General features: G+C 32.4%; 2 protein-coding genes across 2 annotated transcripts in view; one reads left to right on the forward strand and one right to left on the reverse strand.

Moving 5' to 3' along the window:
* LOC140061188 (uncharacterized) overlaps positions 1–15101 on the forward strand; it is a 41011-nt gene extending 25910 nt beyond the window's left edge. Inside the window, exons 3-4 of the mRNA XM_072107679.1 lie at positions 8806–8923; positions 11793–15101. Of these exons, the coding sequence (XP_071963780.1) occupies positions 8806–8923; positions 11793–14075 (2401 nt within the window). The 3' untranslated portion in view covers positions 14076–15101. The remainder of the gene's footprint in view (positions 1–8805; positions 8924–11792) is intronic.
* Positions 15102–18523: 3422 nt separating this feature from the next.
* LOC140060175 (AP-2 complex subunit sigma) lies at positions 18524–21059 on the reverse strand. Its single transcript, XM_072106273.1, has 4 exons — positions 20978–21059; positions 20069–20218; positions 19540–19653; positions 18524–19219 (listed from the first exon to the last, which is right to left on the reverse strand). Exons 1-4 carry the CDS (start codon positions 20978–20980, stop codon positions 19058–19060), a joined length of 429 nt encoding a protein of 142 aa, XP_071962374.1. The 5' UTR covers positions 20981–21059; the 3' UTR covers positions 18524–19057.
* Positions 21060–21962: the final 903 nt, after the last annotated feature.

Below are 21962 nucleotides of genomic sequence, written 5' to 3' on the forward strand. Positions count from 1 at the left end.
GACATTTGAAAATCGCCATCTTGTGCTCATGGCAGCCTGTTTGTGACGTCAGATACGGCCGACGAAAATTTTAAGATTCGCGGTTGCATTCGGCGCTTCTATTGGATAAGCGAATCCGCTAATATGATTGGCTAATAACGCGACATGCGGTCATGCAGGACGGCGATGACGCGGTATGAGCATGCGCTGGCTTGGTAAACAAACCTTCGCTCGATCTTTTCTTCTGCAAGCCAATTTGTAAATCTTTCAGCTATTATTAATCTATTGTTACTTTTATTGCCTAGCTGTTTCAAACGGGATTTGGTAGGGGAATTAACTGGTAAACCTTCCAAACGAAGGCTGTTGGTTGACGATGCAGTGTCTACTTTATTTTCGTTCAACACGAGTTCTAGGCCTAGTAAGGCATACAGTACAGATACACTGGCCGCAAGTACACCATTCTTCGACGGCTTGTTATGCTCGAGAATGTTCTTCTTCTCTTCTTTTTTCCTCATCTGCACAACGCAAAACTAACTCTCTTTCTGTATATTCTGGTTCCAAATTTTCTGAATTATAAAAACTCCAAGCCATATTCCGAATTATTAGGTATGTTAGGCTATTTAATTGATTTTATTTATGGTTATATCCCGCACTTCCATATTGAAATACTGTACTAAGACGATGGACGCTTGGATTTGCTTGAATGCGTCCACCTAATCTGACGTCACATATTTGCTCTTAACCTGTCAAAATGGCGCTGTTCAATTTCCGATATGTTGTCGTTTAAAAGTCTATTTTTTAACTAAATTGCTTACTATTGTACCTTGAACCATTGTAATCATGTTTTTATTACATTTATCTATAAGCACAGTGGCACATTTAGCCCAGGGTGTTCCTTTCCTTTAAGTTAGCCTTTTTTGGGTTAAAAACTTCAATTTTTGGGAAAATTACTCATTTCACAGCGCAAACAACAAAAAAAGCTGCGCAAACCTCTTTTAAATCAATTAATATTGATTAAAACACAACTAGACCTATATAGGGAGACAATTTATGGGAAAACAAATTTGAAATTCCTTTAAGTTTGCCTTTTTTTGGGTGAAAAACTTCAATTTTTGGGGAAAATTACTGATTTCACAGCGCAAACAACAAAAAAAGCTGCGCAAACCTCCTTTAAATCAATTAATATTGATTAAAACACAACTAGACCTATATAGGGAGACAATTTATGGGGAAGACAAATTTGAAATATCTTTAAGTTTGCCTTTTTTTGGGTGAAAAACTTCAATTTTTGGGAAAATTACTGATTTCACAGCGCAAACAAAAAAAAAAGCTGCGCAAACCTCCTTCAAAACAATTATTATTGATTAGAACACAACTAGAACTATATAGGGAGACAATTTATGAGAAATTTTTGTAATTTTCCCAAAAATTGTTTTACAAAGGCAAACTTTCAGGAATTTCAATATTGTTTTTTCATAAATTGTCTTCCTATATAGTTCTAGTTGTGTTTTTTGCGCAGCTTTTTTTGGTGTTTGCGCAGTGTGCGCAAACCTTGATTGACATCTGTGAAATCTGTAATTTAAATTTTTTAATTTAAAAAAAAAGGCAAACTTACAGCAATTTCAAATTGTTTTTCTAAATTGCCTCCTTATATTGTTCTAGTTGTTATCTAATCAATATTAATTGATTTGAAGGAGGTTTGCGCAGCTTTTTTGGGTGTTTGCGCTGTGAAATCAGTAATTTTCCCAAAAATTGAAGTTTTCACCCAAAAAAAGGCAAGCTTAAAGGAATTTCAAATTTGTTTTCCCATAAATTGTCTCCCTATATAGTTCTAGTTGTTATCTAATCAATATTAATTGATTTGAAGGAGGTTTGCGCAGCTTTTTTTGGGGTTGCGCAAACCTTTACAGTAAATCTGTGAAATCTGTAATTTTCTGTTTTTCACCCAAAAAAAGGCAAACTTACAGCAATTTCAATTTGTCTTCCCCATAAATTGTCTCCCTATATAGGTCCAGTTGTGTTTTAATCAATATTAATTGATTTAAAGGAGGTTTGCGCAGCTTTTTTTGTTGTTTGCGCTGTGAAATCAGTAATTTTCCCAAAAATTGGAGTTTTTCACCCAAAAAAGGCAAACTTAAAGGAATTTCAAATTTGTTTTTTCAAAAATTGTCTCCCTATATAGTTCTAGTTGTGTTCTAATAAATATTAATTGGTTTGAAGGAGGTTTGCGGAGTATTGCTAAACACCGCAAACCTCCAAAAAAACATAGCAAACCCCACCGAACCAACATAAAAGTGATTGAATAATGTAGTGTACGACCCACTGGGTATATAAATTATTAAACTTCTACTGTTAACTACTTTTTTGGGGATAAAACATCATTTTTTGGTTAAAAATTAGCAATCATTTTTGACCAAAAAATGATGTTTCACCCCAAAAATAAGTAGTTAACAGTAGAAATTTAATATTTTTTTTACATGGATATACCCAGTGGGTTGTACACTACATGATTCAATCAGTTTTATGTTGGTTCGATGGGGTTTGCTATATTTTTTTTGGAGGTTTGCAGGGTTTAGCAATCATTTTTGACAAAAAAATGATGTTTTACCCCAAAAATAATTAGTTAACAGTAAAAATGTATTATTTTTTTTTACATGGATATACCCAGTGGGTTGTACACTACATGATTCAATCACTTTTATGTTGGTTCGATGGGGTTTGCTATGTTTTTTTGGAGGTTTGCGGGGGTTTGCGGTGTTTAGCAATACCCGGTTTGCGCAGCTTTTTGTTGTTGAAGTTAAAATTGAAGTTTTTCACCCAAAAAAAAGAAAACTTAAAAGAATTTCAAATTTGTTTTCCCATAAATTGTCTCCCTATATATAGGTATCCCAATGAAAGCGCACAGAGGGGTATCACTTTTGAAATATTGACGAAATTCGAAAAAGTAGTATGACTTTGATGTTAAATAAATCGTATTCAATCTTAATTAATACTTACAAAATTTATATTGTTTGAAAGTACTTGTTTTAATCTATGTATAAGTGTGTTTATAATTAAAATTAATGAATTAGTTGCCGAGAAAATGCGATTTTAAAACGGTTCTAAAATCCAGTCGAGCCGATTTCCGCGCGTTGAAAACCTCATCGGAAAATCCCCATCAGTTTTCAAAACACGATCGCACGATTACCATTGGAGCTAGCGGATTAATTTCTGTTGTATGTTATCAGGCTTTAAATAAACTTTAATTTGATACGAAAATCCACTTCTATAAATAGGTTTTTCGTAACGAAAAATCAATTTTTGTGACAAAAATCCAATTTTGATTCACCGTTTATGGAAAAATATTATGGATTTTGGTATTAAATTATAGCTAAATCTACATTGAAATCGATAAAACATAGTTTACAAACGTATTGTGCATGGTAATTGTGCGAACTACATTTTAAAATGGTGCATGAGGCGTAAATCCCGTTCAAAATTTTAAAGATCCAACCATTATAATCCGGTGAATATTGTAGTGAGTAAAATATTGTACTCTAAAATACGCGCGTGTTTGTTGTGGCGTTTTCCGTTAAATACATTAATGCACCCTATCAGCGAATGGTACGTTCCATATTTTGAACACGTTGTTTAGTTTTCCTCGCTCGAGTTCGACCGGCTCGATGCGAGATGTGTGACAGCAGCGATGTCGGAGATTGACATGTCCTTTTCCGTCGTAGAATATCTGGTTTTACACATTAATTTAACAACTTAAAATTGATGTAATGTGCGGAAGATTTATTATGCAAGTATACAATGCAAATGCGTTAGGTTAAAATGTACCGAAGACATTTATTAAGCTAATTTACCAACGTTACATTTGACTCTGTATACGGCGGTCGAAAGTCATTAACTGCGACCGAAATACTTTAACGGTCGCGACTACTGATCGCGAGTAAGCCGTGACTTGGCCTAAACTTTAGCTCCGTATTTCAATTTAATAACGTAATAATACGAAAAGAAAACAATTTTTATAATGTTATATATACTATTCAGGTAAACAATTAATTGTTTTAATTAACATTGATTATTTTAAATGAGTTTATTTTGACCCATATTGTGCGTTTGCCTTAAAAGAGCATATCTTACTTAGCAGCCCGGCTTAGATTTGGTGTCATAATCATACGGGCCTAAAATCTTGTTTTACGTATTCAAAAGTTATATATAATAGTATTTATGATTGAAATTATAAATATAAAGTATATTAAAATATTCTAATAATTATACTTACTGAAAATTAGTGTAAAAGAAAGAAAACAGTACACACCGTTTTTAACATACTTTTTCATTTTTTTTTTTTATAATTTTAAATTTCACCATTAAAAATTTTTTTTTTATATATTACACATCTAAAATATATTTATTAATGAAATATACACTACATTCTAACAAGTACAAAAAAAATTAAATGAATTAGTACAGTAGTTCAAAAGTTACAGATCATTGAAAAATTGCAGTTTTTTCATTTTTTAGGGAATTCCAGCAAAAATGGGTGCTAAATGCTTTCCTACCACTTTGCGGACCAATAATTTAAAAAATAGGTTTCGTTGAGGCTCCAAAAAAAATAGAGTTGTACAACTCTGTGATATCTATAGGTTTAACAAAATTCAAAACTTTTAACTAATTATTGTAAAAGTTATAACCTTTTAAAAATGCTTCCAATTTCAACTGCAAAAAACACCATTTTTAGGCAAAAAATCGTATATTTTTTTACCACTTTAAATAACCATAACTTTAGAACGGGTAATCGGATTTCAATCATTTAAATTGCAAAATGCTAATTACATTAAGTTCTTTATGGTTAACTGAAAGAAAAAGTAAAAAAATTAATTTGAATTTTTTCATTGGGATACCTACTATATAGGTCTAGTTGTTATCTAATCAATATTAATTGATTTAAAGGAGGTTTCCGCAGCTTTTTTGGGGGGTTTGCGCTGTGAAATCAGTAATTTTCCCAAAAATTGAAGTCTTTCACCCAAAAAAAGGCAAACTTAAAGGAATTTCAAATTTGTTTTTCCATAAATTGTCTCCCTATATAGGTCTAGTTGTGCTTTAATCAATATTAATTGATTTAAAGGAGGTTTGCGCAGCTTTTTTTGTTGTTTACGCTGTGAAATCAGTAATTTTCCCAAAAATTGAAGTTTTTAACCCAAAAAAGGCAAACTTAAAGGAATTTCAATTTTTTTTTTCTCATAAATTGTCTCTCTATATAGTTCTAGTTGTGTTCTAATCAATAATAATTGATTTAAAGGAGGTTTGCGCAGCTTTTTTGGGTGTTTGCGCTGTGAAATCAGTAATTTTCCCAAAAATTGAAGTTTTCACCCAAAAAAAGGCAAGCTTAAAGAAATTTCAAATTTGTTTTCCCATAAATTGTCTCCCTATATAGTTCTAGTTGTTATCTAATCAATATTAATTGATTTGAAGGAGGTTTGCGCAGCTTTTTTTTGGGTTGCGCAAACCTTTACAGTAAATCTGTGAAATCTGTAATTTTCTGTTTTTCACCCAAAAAAAGGCAAACTTACAGCAATTTCAATTTGTCTTCCCCATAAATTGTCTCCCTATATAGGTCCAGTTGTGTTTTAATCAATATTAATTGATTTAAAGGAGGTTTGCGCAGCTTTTTTTGTTGTTTGCGCTGTGAAATCAGTAATTTTCCCAAAAATTGGAGTTTTTCACCCAAAAAAGGCAAACTTAAAGGAATTTCAAATTTGTTTTTTCAAAAATTGTCTCCCTATATAGTTCTAGTTGTGTTCTAATAAATATTAATTGGTTTGAAGGAGGTTTGCGGAGTATTGCTAAACACCGCAAACCTCCAAAAAAACATAGCAAACCCCACCGAACCAACATAAAAGTGATTGAATAATGTAGTGTACGACCCACTGGGTATATAAATTATTAAATTTCTACTGTTAACTACTTTTTTGGGGATAAAACATCATTTTTTGGTTAAAAATTAGCAATCATTTTTGACCAAAAAATGATGTTTCACCCCAAAAATAAGTAGTTAACAGTAGAAATTTAATATTTTTTTTACATGGATATACCCAGTGGGTTGTACACTACATGATTCAATCAGTTTTATGTTGGTTCGATGGGGTTTGCTATATTTTTTTGGAGGTTTGCAGGGTTTAGCAATCATTTTTGACAAAAAAATGATGTTTTACCCCAAAAATAATTAGTTAACAGTAAAAATGTATTATTTTTTTTTACATGGATATACCCAGTGGGTTGTACACTACATGATTCAATCACTTTTATGTTGGTTCGATGGGGTTTGCTATGTTTTTTTGGAGGTTTGCGGTATTTAGCAATACCCGGTTTGCGCAGCTTTTTGTTGTTGAAGTTAAAATTGAAGTTTTTCACCCAAAAAAAAGAAAACTTAAAAGAATTTCAAATTTGTTTTCCCATAAATTGTCTCCCTATATAGGTCTAGTTGTTATCTAATCAATATTAATTGATTTAAAGGAGGTTTCCGCAGCTTTTTTGGGGGGTTTGCGCTGTGAAATCAGTAATTTTCCCAAAAATTGAAGTCTTTCACCCAAAAAAAGGCAAACTTAAAGGAATTTCAAATTTGTTTTTCCATAAATTGTCTCCCTATATAGGTCTAGTTGTGCTTTAATCAATATTAATTGATTTAAAGGAGGTTTGCGCAGCTTTTTTTGTTGTTTACGCTGTGAAATCAGTAATTTTCCCAAAAATTGAAGTTTTTAACCCAAAAAAGGCAAACTTAAAGGAATTTCAATTTTTTTTTTCTCATAAATTGTCTCTCTATATAGTTCTAGTTGTGTTCTAATCAATACCGTATTTTCCGGAGTATAGGTCGACCCCAAGTATAAGTCGACCCCCAACTTTGACCTAGAATATCGTTGATTTTGGTATGACCTGAATATAAGTCGACCCCCCAAAATCGGCTAATAACATAACTTTAAAGTTCAAAGAAGGCTAGAACGTATGAAATGTGGTTGTTTGTTTATACGATTATTAAAGTGTAGGCCTAATCAATATCGGACGGACGTAATCACAACGGCTTCGCCGCCGTCTTCGCCAGCCTATAATAAATGACAGCGATGTAGCGTTACAGTACTTGCCATCAGCGATGTTTTTTCGCGTCACTCAAATAAATTAAAACGAGTTTTTCGTTAGGAGGCTTATTAAATTGTACAGGCGAGTAGTTGTAAATCGCGTTATCTGTAAATGTACACGCGCCGGACTGAGGAGAATTTATTTTATGAATAGACATGCGCAGTAATTGTAATTACGAACAAACAAACAAACTGCGCATGTGTATAGATGAAAATATTGCGCAATAACAAACATGCTGCATGGACATTCCAACATCGTGTAGTTCGTTTGTGGTGTGTGTTACGATGTTTTCGCGAGTGAATACGAAGCATATGAAACACAAACGAAAGCTATTTATTCTTAATTATTTTAATAAAAGCGTAATATAAACATCAAAATTAATCTTTGTTATATATTAATAGTACTTGTACCAGTACTTGTTGGAGTTGTATTATTTTGTACAATGTAGGTATTATTAAATTGAAAACTCCTGTGAGTGATTGATGATAGGCCACTGACCTTGCTAGGCCTTGACAGCTGACGGCTTTTGAACGAATTTTTTCGGCTTGATTTTTTTCAAAAATCGCATGGTCGGAGTATAAGTCGACCCCCCGATTTTGCAATTAAAATTTTCCCACAAAGTCTCGACCTATACTCCGGAAAATACGGTAATAATTGATTTAAAGGAGGTTTGCGCAGCTTTTTTTGTTGTTTGCGCTGTGAAATCAGTAATTTTCCCAAAAATTGAAGTTTTTCACCAAAAAAAAGGCAAACTTAAAGGAATTTCAAATTCTTTTTCCCATAAATTGTCTCCCTATATAGTTCTAGTTGTGTTCTAATAAATATTAATTGGTTTGAAGGAGGTTTGCGCAGCTTTTTGTTGTTGTTTGCGCAGTTTAGCAATACCCGATAAAACTTGGTTCCCACTAGGACGTAACACAATGATGTAAGCACAATGCAAGTGAATTAACCAATCACAGAAGACTGTTTGGATGATCCATTGTGTCATAATTGGTCAAATTAAAGTACTTGCTTGCGTTGTGCTTACATCCTTGAATTGTTTCCAAGTGTGAACCAAGCTTAAGTCGGTAATTGCAAGGTGGTGTTATAACCATCAATTTCAATCCATTAAGTCTGAACTTTGAATTAGTCCTATGCTACTGCAATGTTTGCTTGCACTAATACCTCATTAAATAGACTGGTGGTCAAAACTGTAATTAAGCATGGTCTAAATTTCTAATTTTCTTGTTTACGAGTCAAGTCTTACTCTGAATCAGGCTTAATTTGCATATTATTAACGTTCATTGTTTTTGAATTATCTCTTTAAAAGTAAACTTTGACAAGAATATTCTTATTTTTCTACCTGGTTTAAATGTCATGTTTTATATCTTCACATGAAAATGATATGATGTTAATCTACAGTATACAGGTTTATCTTGAACATTTTGATAACACAGTGAATGTTGAGAGTTGTCATCAATTCAAAACATTATCATGTGTTTTGAATAATAATGCACATTTTAAAAACATTTAAAACATATCTGTACTATCTTTAAATTTTCTTTTGTTTTGATATTTTATTGGACTTGTATTACTAAACATTTTTTATTGTTCTACTAACAACAATATTTATTGTTAACATCATTAAAACATGTATTCTTACCATACTCATTGCATTTATAAGTATAATATACAATATAACTAATTGCTTTATTCTTGTTATAGGCGGTCTTTTGGTCCACTAACACACACCCTAGGTGGTGGAACCCCCTCATCTGACAAAGGTGCTGTATCTATCTCATCTATCAAGAAGAAACTTGGCCATCGCTCCATCAAACTACAGGTACTAACTCTGCTTCATTAAATACTCTATAACTTACACAGTTAATGTAGAATTAACATTTTATATGATGCTTTCTTTTATATTGCTTGGCCACATTTATGCAAAATATGTGGCCACTTTACATATGGCCGCTCGACTTTTTGACTAACAATTTTAATCATTGATGTTTTCTGGGTCCAGCAGCTTGGACCTATGAATTAGTCGAGTTTACAAAATACCGAAAATGTCAGCTGTAGATAATAAGCTTTCCGTTTGATTTAGCTTCTGAATGAGTTGTCCTCTGGAGATATACTGTAGCTGGCTAAAGCTGCAGCGCAAAAACCTAACCACCTATACTTAATATGAGGTGATGGTTACCTGTATGGTAATCAAAATAGCCCAAACCATAAGTTACACATGATGATCTGACCACATGACCAATACTTTAGGATGTGTGAAAAATCTGCTGTGTATGTTTACAACATTCAGTCCTTTGTCTGATCAATATCCTGACATTAATAATAATAAAGAAGAGCAAAAAAGCACTTTGTTTATACGTACACTATCTTTTTAATTACTCTGTTCTCAGTTGTTATGGTCTTGCAGCATTATGTTGTACACGCTTTAACAATATTTCGACATGCTGGATAATTCCCATGAATTCCCAAACAACATATAAGTAATTGATTTAAATAAATATTCTGACTTTTATAGTCTTGAATGATTGAAGACTGTTTCGCTTTTCATTCATTTAAATATTTATATGATGATGTACATTGTAAAGCCACAGTACTTATATGAAATCGGATGTCAAGTACGGCAAGGCATGGCACCATCTCATGTTCTATGGTATCCCAAACAGATTAATTTGTTATTAATAAATGACATAATATAGTACAATTTTTAGATTAAAGAACGTGAAAATATTTTTGAAAGTTGACAGAAACTAACAGGCGGCTTTATTATGATTTTGATATAAAACAACTTAATTGTGCATTAGTCATGAAATTAATAACTAAAGAAGGAAGATGTTGTCTGTTGTTAAGTTAAAGACTTGCATGATAATTGATACATTATCATTTTTTTTTTTTATTTGAATAAAATATTCAGAAGATTGATGTAATGTTGGCACCCTTGAGTGTATGATAGGGTAGCAAAAGAATTGATTAAAAGGAAATCCCAAATCATTCTTTGGAGCCTAAAATCTTAAGCCTATAAATATTATTGCATATTTCTAGAGATTTTCAGATGTCTGCACATTTAAAGGTGATGTGTTTAGAAACAGGTTTGACTGTATGTCAAACTTTCATGTTTTGCCGTAAACATTCATAGATAAAAGGAAACAAGTGATTATTCTCACATCAGAGTAAATAAAATTACCAATGACTAGCTTTCAAGTGAATCCTGTCGTTCATTAGATTCTTTTAGAGAAAGATTAATTGAAGAAATGTGTAAGTAGGCGTATCTTGCGTACGACCTTAGGGTTTAATCTTGAAGATGTTGCTTAATTGAATTAACACAAGCTTAAGTCTGCAGTCTTGTTTTTGCAATCAATTTTTCTTGTGTTGCAATTCAATTCTCGGTATTAATTGTATGATCCTATAACTCGCTCAAAATCAAAATATTATTGGTATTTATTGAAATTCAACATCCAAATTATTAGAACATTGAGTTCTAATTTACGTTAAAAACATCAAACATTAAAAAGTAAGCCTACAATAAAACAAAACATGCAAAAATGTAAGTTGCCTGCTAGGTGAGTAGTAGTCAACAAATGATTTATGACTCTCAGTCCTTATTATTGTAAAAATTTAACTGAAGATCACAATATTTAGGGCTGTTGAAACAGTAAATTGCTGGATACACACTAGACCATGACAACTGGTGTCCTTTTCATAACCCCAATATCATTAGTCGGTTCATTCAGTGCTGCATATCTTTTATTCACTTGTGAATTTAAATTGAATTCACTGGGACACACTAAATTGCGTTCAGTACCTAAAATTTGTATAATGTATTTATAAGCTATCTTTTTTACTATGATTTATATTCAAGTGGTCTAGTGTCTTGAAAGGAAATGATAATAAGCATTCACTTAAGAATTGTAGCCTGGAGCTATTCTGTCTCGTTCAATATATAATATCATGTATGTTATGTTGTGTAAAATATATTAAAGTTGTTTGGAAATGTGAAGGTTGGAAATGTCATGTCTGTTAATTGCAATCTGATATACCCTCCGATATATTTTATTATTTTGTATTGAACATACAGTAATTTGTGTTATTAAAGCATGTACTGCTTAGTGATACAGTTGCTTTTTTGTATATAAAGGCAATGTTTTACACACGATATGAAAAGTTAAGGGTGGGTGACAATAACGTTCAGTACTAACAGATGGTTATTAAGTTTGTTCTTAGGGTGTGTACTTAATCAAAGAACTATTTGCCAATATGTAAATTGTTAATAACTAATAGTAAGTATGACTTCTCACTGTGAAATAAGCAAATAACAAAGTCACCAGACCTTGGTAGTCATATATTTCCTGATGTGTAATTCTATTTTATTGTTTGAACTTAAATTTGGCCTTGTCCTCTTTACATTGAATATGATGTATAAATGCAATAATAATAATATGTTATAGGTTGATTTTCATTTCTGTTCAGAAATAGAACTGTTTACCGTACATTCATTTGTCCTTGTCGCCAAAAATAAATTTCACTTCATTTACAAATGTGTTTCTATTCCCACAGTCATCTCCGTATCAATAGTTTCAATATCTTTGTATTTGTCATTGTATCTTGCCTTATGATATTGTTTCTTACTCATAATTCCGGTGTTATTATTTTATACTGTGATTTAATATCATTGTATTTGTGTTTGTATCTTGCAGGCTACACCAGTCCCTGATCGATTAGCTCCTGGTGAATCGATTGGCTGGAGACTTGCAAATCGACCCCCTAAAAAAGGGCTTGGTACTTTAAAAGTAGTTGATGATGCCCTAGCTGGGCAAACTAAGCGTTCACATCAGAAATCATCAAGTTCTCCTGCAAAGGTACTTACTAGTAACAAGATGTACACAAAAAGCTCTTTTGGATCTGGCCCTGCTGTCACCATACAAGATATACATTATGGGAAGGTTGCTACACCTCAAAAAGACAATACAAAATCACCAAAAGTAATGCTTGTCGATGTACAAATGTCTTGGAAAGGACCTGTTCGTAATGTTAACCAAGAGACTGTTGCAAATAATAACAATAATCAGGTCGATCAGCCGGCTCCGTCAATGCCAACTGCTGTTGTTCATGTTGGTAGGAAATATGATTCTAGCCTTAAGAGACAGGGACCTGTCACACCAAACACAGCCAACAAGTATAGAGGCAACAGCGTTAGAATGCATTGTAACCACTTAGCTTCACCGGAGAGTTCGCCGGAATTTGCTCCACCTAGTCCACCTAATCCAGTTGTACAGCATTCAGAACATGCTAATCCAGCACCAGTCATGCATCATTCAGCGAGTCAAAAATCTCTATCAAGTGTTTTATCAAACATCAGTGTCACAAGCACTAAATCTGTATTCAGTGTAGAATGTAATTATAATAATGTAGATGAAGAACACAGACCTTCAAGTGTAATACCTCCACCAATAATGTTTTCTAATGAAAATAATGCAACTACTACTGTTGGTTATTATAGAGGAGACTGTACCAACAAACAGGCTTCCATCAATCAGAATCACACTAATGTACATAAAGCCTACAATGCCCAGATGTACAGTGGCACTAAGTCCATAACCAATTCAAATACCTATGGTAACACTCAAGATTACATTGATACACACAGTATTCAATATGGTGGTGAAGACAAAAAACTAGGTGATGGGACAACTAGTAAAACTTCAAGTCTTGATAGTTTAGACACTTTAGGAAGTGAAGAAGAATTAAAAGCACATCAGAAACTTAAAAAATCCACGTCAGTAGATAGCGGTCGAGGAGCATCATTGTACGATAGTGAAGGAATGTACAAGATCGAGGATATTGCAATAATGATCAAAAATCTTGAGCAAACGAATGAGGAAAATGAGACCAGTAATAAAGTAAATTATGCACCAAGTTATGCAGTAAATATGAATACCAAGTCACAAACATTGAGTAAACATGTTGTACAACCGCCACACTCTTGTGAAGGATCAAAACTGGTTCAAGAAGGTAACTCTAAAAGTAAAGTACCCAGTGCATTTTATAACTCGCTTCCCAGAGGAATGAATTCAACAAGAACAGAGGGGTTTAATAACAGATCTCAATGGCAGTATAGTTCATGTACTCTTCCGAGTAGACGTGTTAAAAGATCACAAACGTGTCCTGATGGTATCGGTTCACTTGATGCTAGACGACTTAGTAACAGTGTTGTTGAAGCTAATGTAGAGTTCAGTTCAACAGAGGACAACAGTCCATTAAAGATGTTAAATAGGACACCACTTAGGTTTTCTTCTAGAGGACGTCGTCCATCATTACCATCCCAACCTTCTGAACCAATGGAACCATTTCAGAGGTCAGAACGATTTTTACGGAAAAGTTTTTCAGCAGGTTCTGGAGTGCGATCACCAAAGTTTCCCTTGACTTCGCTAGTGAAGTCGATAAGCTCTGAAAGCGGTTTGTCAAGAGTGGACACACAAGAGCCATTTGATGATGACGACGATGAAGAAGACGATTCTGATGAGGAAGAAGACATCTTTAAATCAAGGATACCAAAGAACCACTTCAAGCAAAGACCACGCTTCAGCCAGACACACGAGCCGAGATTCCAAAAGCTAACACCATGCCAGGAAGCTGATGATGAAGAAGTAACTCGAAAGTATCATCGTCCAGCTCCACTGGTTGAAAACTGCTCTGATAATGTACTTGAAGAAGTACAAGTTATAAAACAAGTTTCCTTACCTCTTCACCTCGCAAAGTCAACCAAAGTGCGTGGGCACGGTAAGAAAACGGTTACACACAAATATGGCACACCAACAAAGTCTAAGCGATTTGGCTTTCTAAGTAAATCAAAAGAAGATGGGAACAGTACCCCCAAACATATTGGGAAATCCCCTAAAAGGTACCCACGGTCCCCAGTTAATCCTCTTAATAACCCTTCAGGTGATCTAAGTAGTGCTGTTTTTACTGGAGAGTTCTAAAGTTAAACTTAAGTACAGTTCTTACAATCATACTTGGAAGTACTAAACCATCTTGATGTATAAAAAAAAAACTTTATGGTGTATCTTTAATTGGTGTAAATAGCTTAAAATGATATTAAAGAAAGGAACAATTGATGTAGATATATTATGCAGATAATTCTCTTATTTAAATAAAGACTTAAGAATCACAATATACTATATAATTTGTACATAAATATCCGATCCATACTGTGGTGCTGCTCTTTCTAATATCTTCAGCTTCTAATGTATATAATGTATTCACATAAGTCTTCTTGATTCTGTAAAAACTAGTATTTGTTCATCTTTGTGTGGTTTTATTTTTTTCAAGCATCTTTAATTCTTATTTTTAAATTTTAATTTCAATAGAGTGGCAGAAAAAATAAAATCATGTATTTTGAAAATGTATTGATGGGATAGTTTGTAATTTAAGATTGTGCATTCAAGTAATGGTTTTACAAGAATGTGATATTGGAAAGCTTTCCTGGAAGCTTCTCCTTCTTACTAAAATATTGATTAAGTAAAGTATAAAAGAAACACTTTAATTCCATCAAGGTATATTCACTTCTGATTGGTCAATTTCACTGTGTGTGTGTATTTTGTTCAAACACGAATAAATCTTATTTAAATTAATAAGAGTATATTTTACAGATTCACTCTCTCAGGTTAAGAGACACTGGATTAACTATCTATGAGTGTGATTCAGGGTAGTAAACCACAAATTATTGATTTTATTTATGGCAGTCTAATTTAAGTTACACAATTCAGAACATTTACATTGCTTATGTTTTATAACTGTATCTGAAGTAATGTCACTGGTTATTATATAGCAATCATGTTTTTTTTTATATTTCAAAATGTTGTCTCATTATATTTTTATTTACACACATACTTTATAAGTACTTTATTATTTCACTCTGCAACATTGTGGATTTGTCATACTTTGCCATCATTTGTAATTTTAGTCTCTGGTAGATAATTACGAGGAATGAATCAATTAAACCAAGATAAAAGAATGTTTTGTATTGCGTTTCATTGATGACCCATTGCTAAAAGTAGTGGATGGATCAAGTGCAGTGTTACAATCTGAATCGCATTATTATTATTCGTATAATAATAAAACGTGTTTCTGCCGTGTTATATACGGTAACTGCATGCGCGCGATGTCCACACGTCGTACGTGAAGTTAAACAAACACTGAGGGCGCTGTATATAAAATATCTCATTTTCTGAATGAATGAATGAATGATTTGCTCGGCATTTAATAATTGGACTCTGCTCTGCAATGTTTAGATATGTTTATTTAAATAATATTTCGGCAGTTACCATAATTCGTCTAGACTTTCCCACACCAAAGGAATTGGTCCGTCCATCGATCGCTGTGGTCTACCATAAATCGAGAATAAACAAAAAACCAAAAGTTCACCTCCTCCCAAACCAAAATATTGTAGCATTTCGATCTACCCCGACCTCACGTATTACCGGCCCATCCCATCCTTTTATTGTAAACATGAATTTATTAGAAAACATAGGTACAGTGGCTAACATTAGCCCCTTTTACACAGAGCTTGTGTTTCTTCATTTATGAGGTCCTCGTTCATGAATTTTTAAATTGAAACCAATCGGAAAATACTGCGATTGCTAACATATGGTGATTTAACGAGACCTTCAATAAATGTTTGCTTTAACAAAGTCATCTTCTCTTATTACAATATAGCTCTGTTTTTATGGTAAATGAAAAGCGATACATACCACACCCTCAATTCAAAATCCCGAATACGGTCATCGAATCGTGTGTAGGCCTAATTACAAACAGCCCAGAATAGGCGAAATACATAATATAGTAAGACATTGAACATGACACTATAGATAATTTAACGTTACGTCGTAAACAACGTATAAAATAAACACATCAGACCATCTGTACCGTAACTATAATTATTTTCGGTTTATGTTTTCGTTTTCGGTATTCCGTATTGCACTTAACCTATGTTGTAATATTGCACATAGTCATGGCTTATGTTAAACCCTGACCGCATTGCGTGCCCTACCAAAGCTTAGGGGATTAATTTATAACCTCCAGTTATACAATACCGTATATCGTACTACCATATCGTAATGCAGTTGAATTATGTATTATGTTACTAATTTGTTTTCCCAATACTAACGCATTGAACTTCAAGAACAAGTGATGATTGTTTAATCGTCTTAAGTATCTGAAGCTGTTTTGATTTCTACAAAATGTGCGCAATTGCAAATCGTGACGTGTGCTGGAGGCGTTGCCCTGGTGAACAACCCGTGACATTCTATGTGAGGTCCTACTGTTTTAACTATAGGCCTAATAATAACCATTTTCAATCAATCGATTTTTTTTCCTCAATCAGGAAAAAGATGTAAACAACAAGTATAAAAGACAAAAGACAAATAAAATGTATTTATTGATAAACAAAATAAAAAGAATAGACCTACCAATAACATAGGTCTACAACTATATGCATTTAAAAGTGATCAAACCAAATAATTCAACAAAAGCACCGTGGTACTCAGAGTACTACCTTTTTTTTTTCGTCTCATGCTACTTCTAAACTTTTGAGAAGAGAAAAGTCGGCGACTTGATTCGCGGTGTTACTTTATGAACAATCAAGTATACTCTTGGAGACAAAAACAAATTGACGCGCACGACTGATTGTTGAAAAGTCATTAAAAGATGGTTATGTCATGGACCTATCTATATAGGCCCATGGTTATATACTCTGACGAGATCTAATAAGGTCGAAACAGAGGCCACTGTCTGCAGATTGGATATAATATGTATATATAATTATTTAAATACTCGGTGTACGGTATAGGCTGCATTTAAGAAATTAACATGAATCACTTAATGTCATAATGATGCTGAGTGGTACTGTTTTCTGAAAATTAAACATGTGTCATGAGCGGAAATAAATGTGTGGTTAATGAGGGATTGTATCAATTAATCCTAACCATGGAGTAATGTATTAACCAAAGCAGACAACCTCAACGAACCAAGGTCGTCGTCGTGTCAGGTGGCTGAAGATGAGCACGCATCAGCTGATGATCTTGACGTCTTGAAAGTCAACCTCAACTGACCTTTCTCCAGTACGAATTCTAGCACATTCTTCATCATTTAAATTATTCGTTCCAATTATAAACATTAAACGAATCGTCTGTTGAACGTATTTAAATTATATTACATTATCATCTATCATACCGTATTCATTTCTGAAATTATTATAATTTTTGTCAACAAATCTTCTTCAGCTGAGTACGAACATGGACCCAGTCGTGCTGTAGGCCTATGGAGTGTTTTGCATACGCCATTATTTGTGCTCTCTCAGATTTAGACATAGCAACGAATCATAAAGAAAGTTAACAATATCCTACTCACTTTTTAGACTAACATCACTCATTAAATCAAATTAAACACGATTACGTTTTTTTTTTATTGACATTTTAAACTAAATAAAACTAAAGTAGGCACACAATGACTGTCCAGTTCAGACGCACTCAGTTCCGACCGCGGCAACAGGACTGCTAAGTATGCGCGTGACGAAAATGGTGGAGTGCACAGGCCTAGCCGGCCTAGGCTAATTTGTAGTTTGTTAACTAATTAAATCTACATTCCTACATAATTCGTTTTTATTTCTTAAATATATTGCAACAAGAATGATATAGATAGGCCTTCTGAAAACAGCCATATACTCACTTTTTGGGCTTTTTAGGATGAATGGTGTCCTCTTGATTTGAAATTGACAGGGAAAAGAGATCGTCTGACGTTTTCAACAATCCTAGTGATTTGATTGGTCGAAAGTCATGCTGCTATTTTAAAGGTTGAACCGTGATATCAAAGAATATATATCACAAGAATGAGTATTCCGCGATTTTTGCATCAGAAATTTGTAACAGAACCGATCGAAACATTTATTTTCTTTAAATGTAACTACATAATTTCCAAGGGATATACATTTTTTATATTAGCTTTGTTTTGTTTTTATATCTTAATTTGAGACTCAAATGCAATAATATTTTAAATTCACTTGTTGCTAATTTATCAAAAGAGAGTTTTTAGTATAAGGTTATTTAATGTAGTTTTACAATGTTAGTAAGAGCAATGTTGCTATGTTTAATATCCTTTTATGTACGTTGTGTTGTCTTATTTCTGAATTTCTGTCTTGTTCGATGTAATAGTTATTTACCGTATGTATCTATATGAACTGTAATTATCCAATCTTATATATTTTTTTTAATATATAGATGACAATAACGATTATTTGAGGATTGAGACCGAAGAAAGTCATATTGTCAACTTGCCAATGTATTAAACATCCCTTGCATCGTTTTTATGATCGTTATGTTTTTTTAGCTAGTTGCTATGGATAAAACTCAATCAATAAACAAGCATCAAATAATTATAGATAATATATTTATTATATACTCTCATTGAGGAATACAATTACTATTGTTAAAATGAAAGATTTACTACGAGCACAGCGCTCTGAACAACAGTAGTAGTAACAGTACAGACACTATAGACCTATAATTTTACTTTCAATGGATAATAGAGGGCGCAATTCAGCATTAGGTGTGATATAAGTACAGTACTGTATATAACAAATGAATAAAATAAAAATAAACTAATAACTAAGAATATTATAGAAAATAGGAAAGAAATGAGTCATTTGTACAAAATGGCAAATGTAAATGATGTATACTATTATTTCATATACTAAATTGGTTATGTTGAAATATTTTGTACATAATTTGTAAAAATCTAGAAATAATTGGAAAATGTATGGTCCACATGTCATCTAAATTAGAGTTAAAGGCTGGATATTACTTCATCAATTATCTACTAAAATATCAGAAACAGATTTTTTGATAACATTGGGTGAGGATAACACATAACACAAAACAATGTTTTTTTACATAAAACATGATATGAATTATTCTAGTTGTTGCAGCTCCATTAACTGTTTAAGAACTTTGGTCTGACTTGTCTCTCGAATCTCACCGGCAAGAAACATCTCATCAACAACTGAGTACACTTTGTAGAAATTAAAAACCAAGTCCAGCTCGCAGACATTGTGAAAATATTCATTCAGCACCTGTAAAGAACATCATCATTTAAATGATTGCCAACATGCTTGTTTGTGCAGACAGAGTATCCATGTTTTCTACACATCACGCTATACTAATAAATAAATTCTATATTCATTATAACTATCATCTTTATTGTAAATAATCACTGTATATATCTTATATTTAATTTTTTTTTGTACAAAAATCACTGTACTACACGTTATTATGGTATCATTATTATTATGATTGCATACAGTTCACAAGATATGTTAAATAACTGTGTGATTTGGTCAAGCAGCCATGGGACTATAGTTGTTTGAAATGTAATACGTGTACACAAACCTACCTCAACAAAATTGTGTATAGCTTCTAAATAGGCTAAGTTATTATCGCTAACATCTACGCATATGCAGAAATATAATCCTGCATATCGACGATATACAATCTTGAAATTTCTGAACTGTAAAAAAAATAGAGAATTTATTGAAAACACAGTAATATTAATGTAACAATAATTGTTTATGAAAATGTGTATAATTTGTATAACTTGTCAAAATTATTCATCATACTTTATTTATTAGGTCATGCTGGATCATCATAAAACTTAAAGACCCATTCCCTACAAATTTTGATATTTTGTAAAAATAATGCATATATATTATTTAAAGTCAAGTATCACTTAGAATCGACTTATTTTTCAAATTTTTAACCATTTAAAGAGGAAAAAAGTTATCGCAATAGGACCATATACTAATAGTATTTATTTTTACATTAAATGTAGTTTGTGACCCTTAAATTAGATCTAAAAAACGTAGGGAATGGGACTTTAAATAAATATAAATTCAATATTCCACAAAACAAAAACAATTCCATACTTCAACAAAATTAGTATGTTTTGCATCTCTAACAGTGACAAGTGCATGGACTTCTTCAATTAACTTCTGCTTCTCATCATCATCAAAGGCCATGTACCATTTCGCCAGTCTTGTTTTTCCAGCACGATTTTGAATGAGAATAAACCGAATCTATAGAATATACAAGACAAGCAAAATTAACTCTTGGGAAACACACATTTAAAATTCTGTTATACATCAATTTTATACATTAATGGAGTGTTGAATAATAAATAATAATAATAGTAAAAAAAAGAACAATGAATGTCATTTTCTATTATTATTATTGTATATTGTATTTTATAATAAATAATGATGGAGTAAGAACAGTTTTCTGTTTCGGCTCATGCCAATTACTTGCTCATGGCAAGATGAAATGTGAAATGTACTTTTAAGAACTTTTGCCGAATAAATATTATTATTATTATTAATTATTAGAACTTAGGTAGGGCCTACTGTACTAACTACTAAGTCTATGCCTATATTATTATCATTATTATAGGCTAGTATTACTATTATACTAATACTACTGTATTACTAAACTTTGCAATGCATAAATACGAGACCATATTGAAATTCAATTAATTACATTTTCATAATCCTGACCGTGTAGGCCTAACAACAGGGTATCATGGCCACAATGACCTTTCCGTAAGAGCCGCAACAGACAGCAAATTTCCGTACGGCGTAAGGTGGTTTTCATAGAAGACGTACCACTCTACACGTCGGAAGGCCTACTAACTACTCTACTACTATTCTAAAGGCCTACGTTATTAACTACTACTAGCCTTCTTAAATTATATTTTTAAAACTTATTTACTTATTAAAAAATTGTCAAGCTATCAAGAATATCAAATGAACACCTTATAATAAGAACAATACATTATTTACCATTTTAACTAAAAAATTTACTTTTCGGGCGCCGCCGACGATAAGGTCACTCCTTCACTTTCACGCATAAATACAATAATACTTCCGGTTAGGGAAGTATAATGATTTATTCCATAGAATTATAATATGTATTCAGTCCAAAACTATTCTACAAAATTAAAATATACACATAGTACGTCAAACTCTGGTTATAATTCTTTAAATGAATTTTCGCCGTATATTCTATAACGCTGTACTGTACTATTAAACATTTATTTCCTAAATATATAATGGAATCGGCCAGCTGTAATAATAAATAATTTATTTGTTGTGTAGTGTATACTCCACTATGTAGGATAAGAAGCATGGTAATCTCTTCTTCCTCGGTCACATTTGCCTCATTTTAATATATGTCATCAAAGAACTTATAACACTCTTTGATGTCATGTAATATATGTTATTATGAATAATAAACAGTTTATTACGTCATACTATACAACCGGGATTTTACCTCTTGAATATTCATAAGATAAAGTTTCATACAACCGGCCGTGTGTGATGATACTCTAAATGTGTTACCATATTTTCCCGCATATTTTACCTTGATAGATTGGTATTCTTATAAGAAATACGTATAAAATAAGAATATCAGATACTTTAATTAATTTTAATCATAATTTTGGCTTTAATCTATACTTAATTGGTACATTATTTTTTAGTAGTTATAGACAGTTAGTAGTACCAGTAGTATAGTACTAGTGACTTTGCAGGTGTACTTGTTCCTGAAGAGTTTCTGGTTATTTTAATATTCTTTATTTTTTAACGAACAACTGTAAAAAACTGTCATGTTCTGATAGGCAAACAAAGTTATAAGCAAAAATATCCTCCAGGGTGGATTTAAAATGCAGTTTTAAAACGCAGTCTGTGTTAAAAATGGGGGTTTTTCAGATTCCATTTTGGCCCCCATTGGTTCAAAGAAGGCGAATAATTAAATTTTTAATAATTC

Source organism: Antedon mediterranea, chromosome 10, assembly GCF_964355755.1.
Source record: "Antedon mediterranea chromosome 10, ecAntMedi1.1, whole genome shotgun sequence".
Classification (NCBI taxonomy): Eukaryota; Metazoa; Echinodermata; class Crinoidea; order Comatulida; family Antedonidae; genus Antedon; species Antedon mediterranea.

Coding starts and splice junctions, on each gene's coding strand:
- LOC140060175 (XM_072106273.1), bottom strand. Junction 19,654..20,068: donor AACATACTAATTTTGTTGAA/GTATGGAATTGT, acceptor TTTTTTTTACAG/TTCAGAAATTTCAAGATTGT. Junction 19,220..19,539: donor CTATACACAATTTTGTTGAG/GTAGGTTTGTGT, acceptor TGTTCTTTACAG/GTGCTGAATGAATATTTTCA.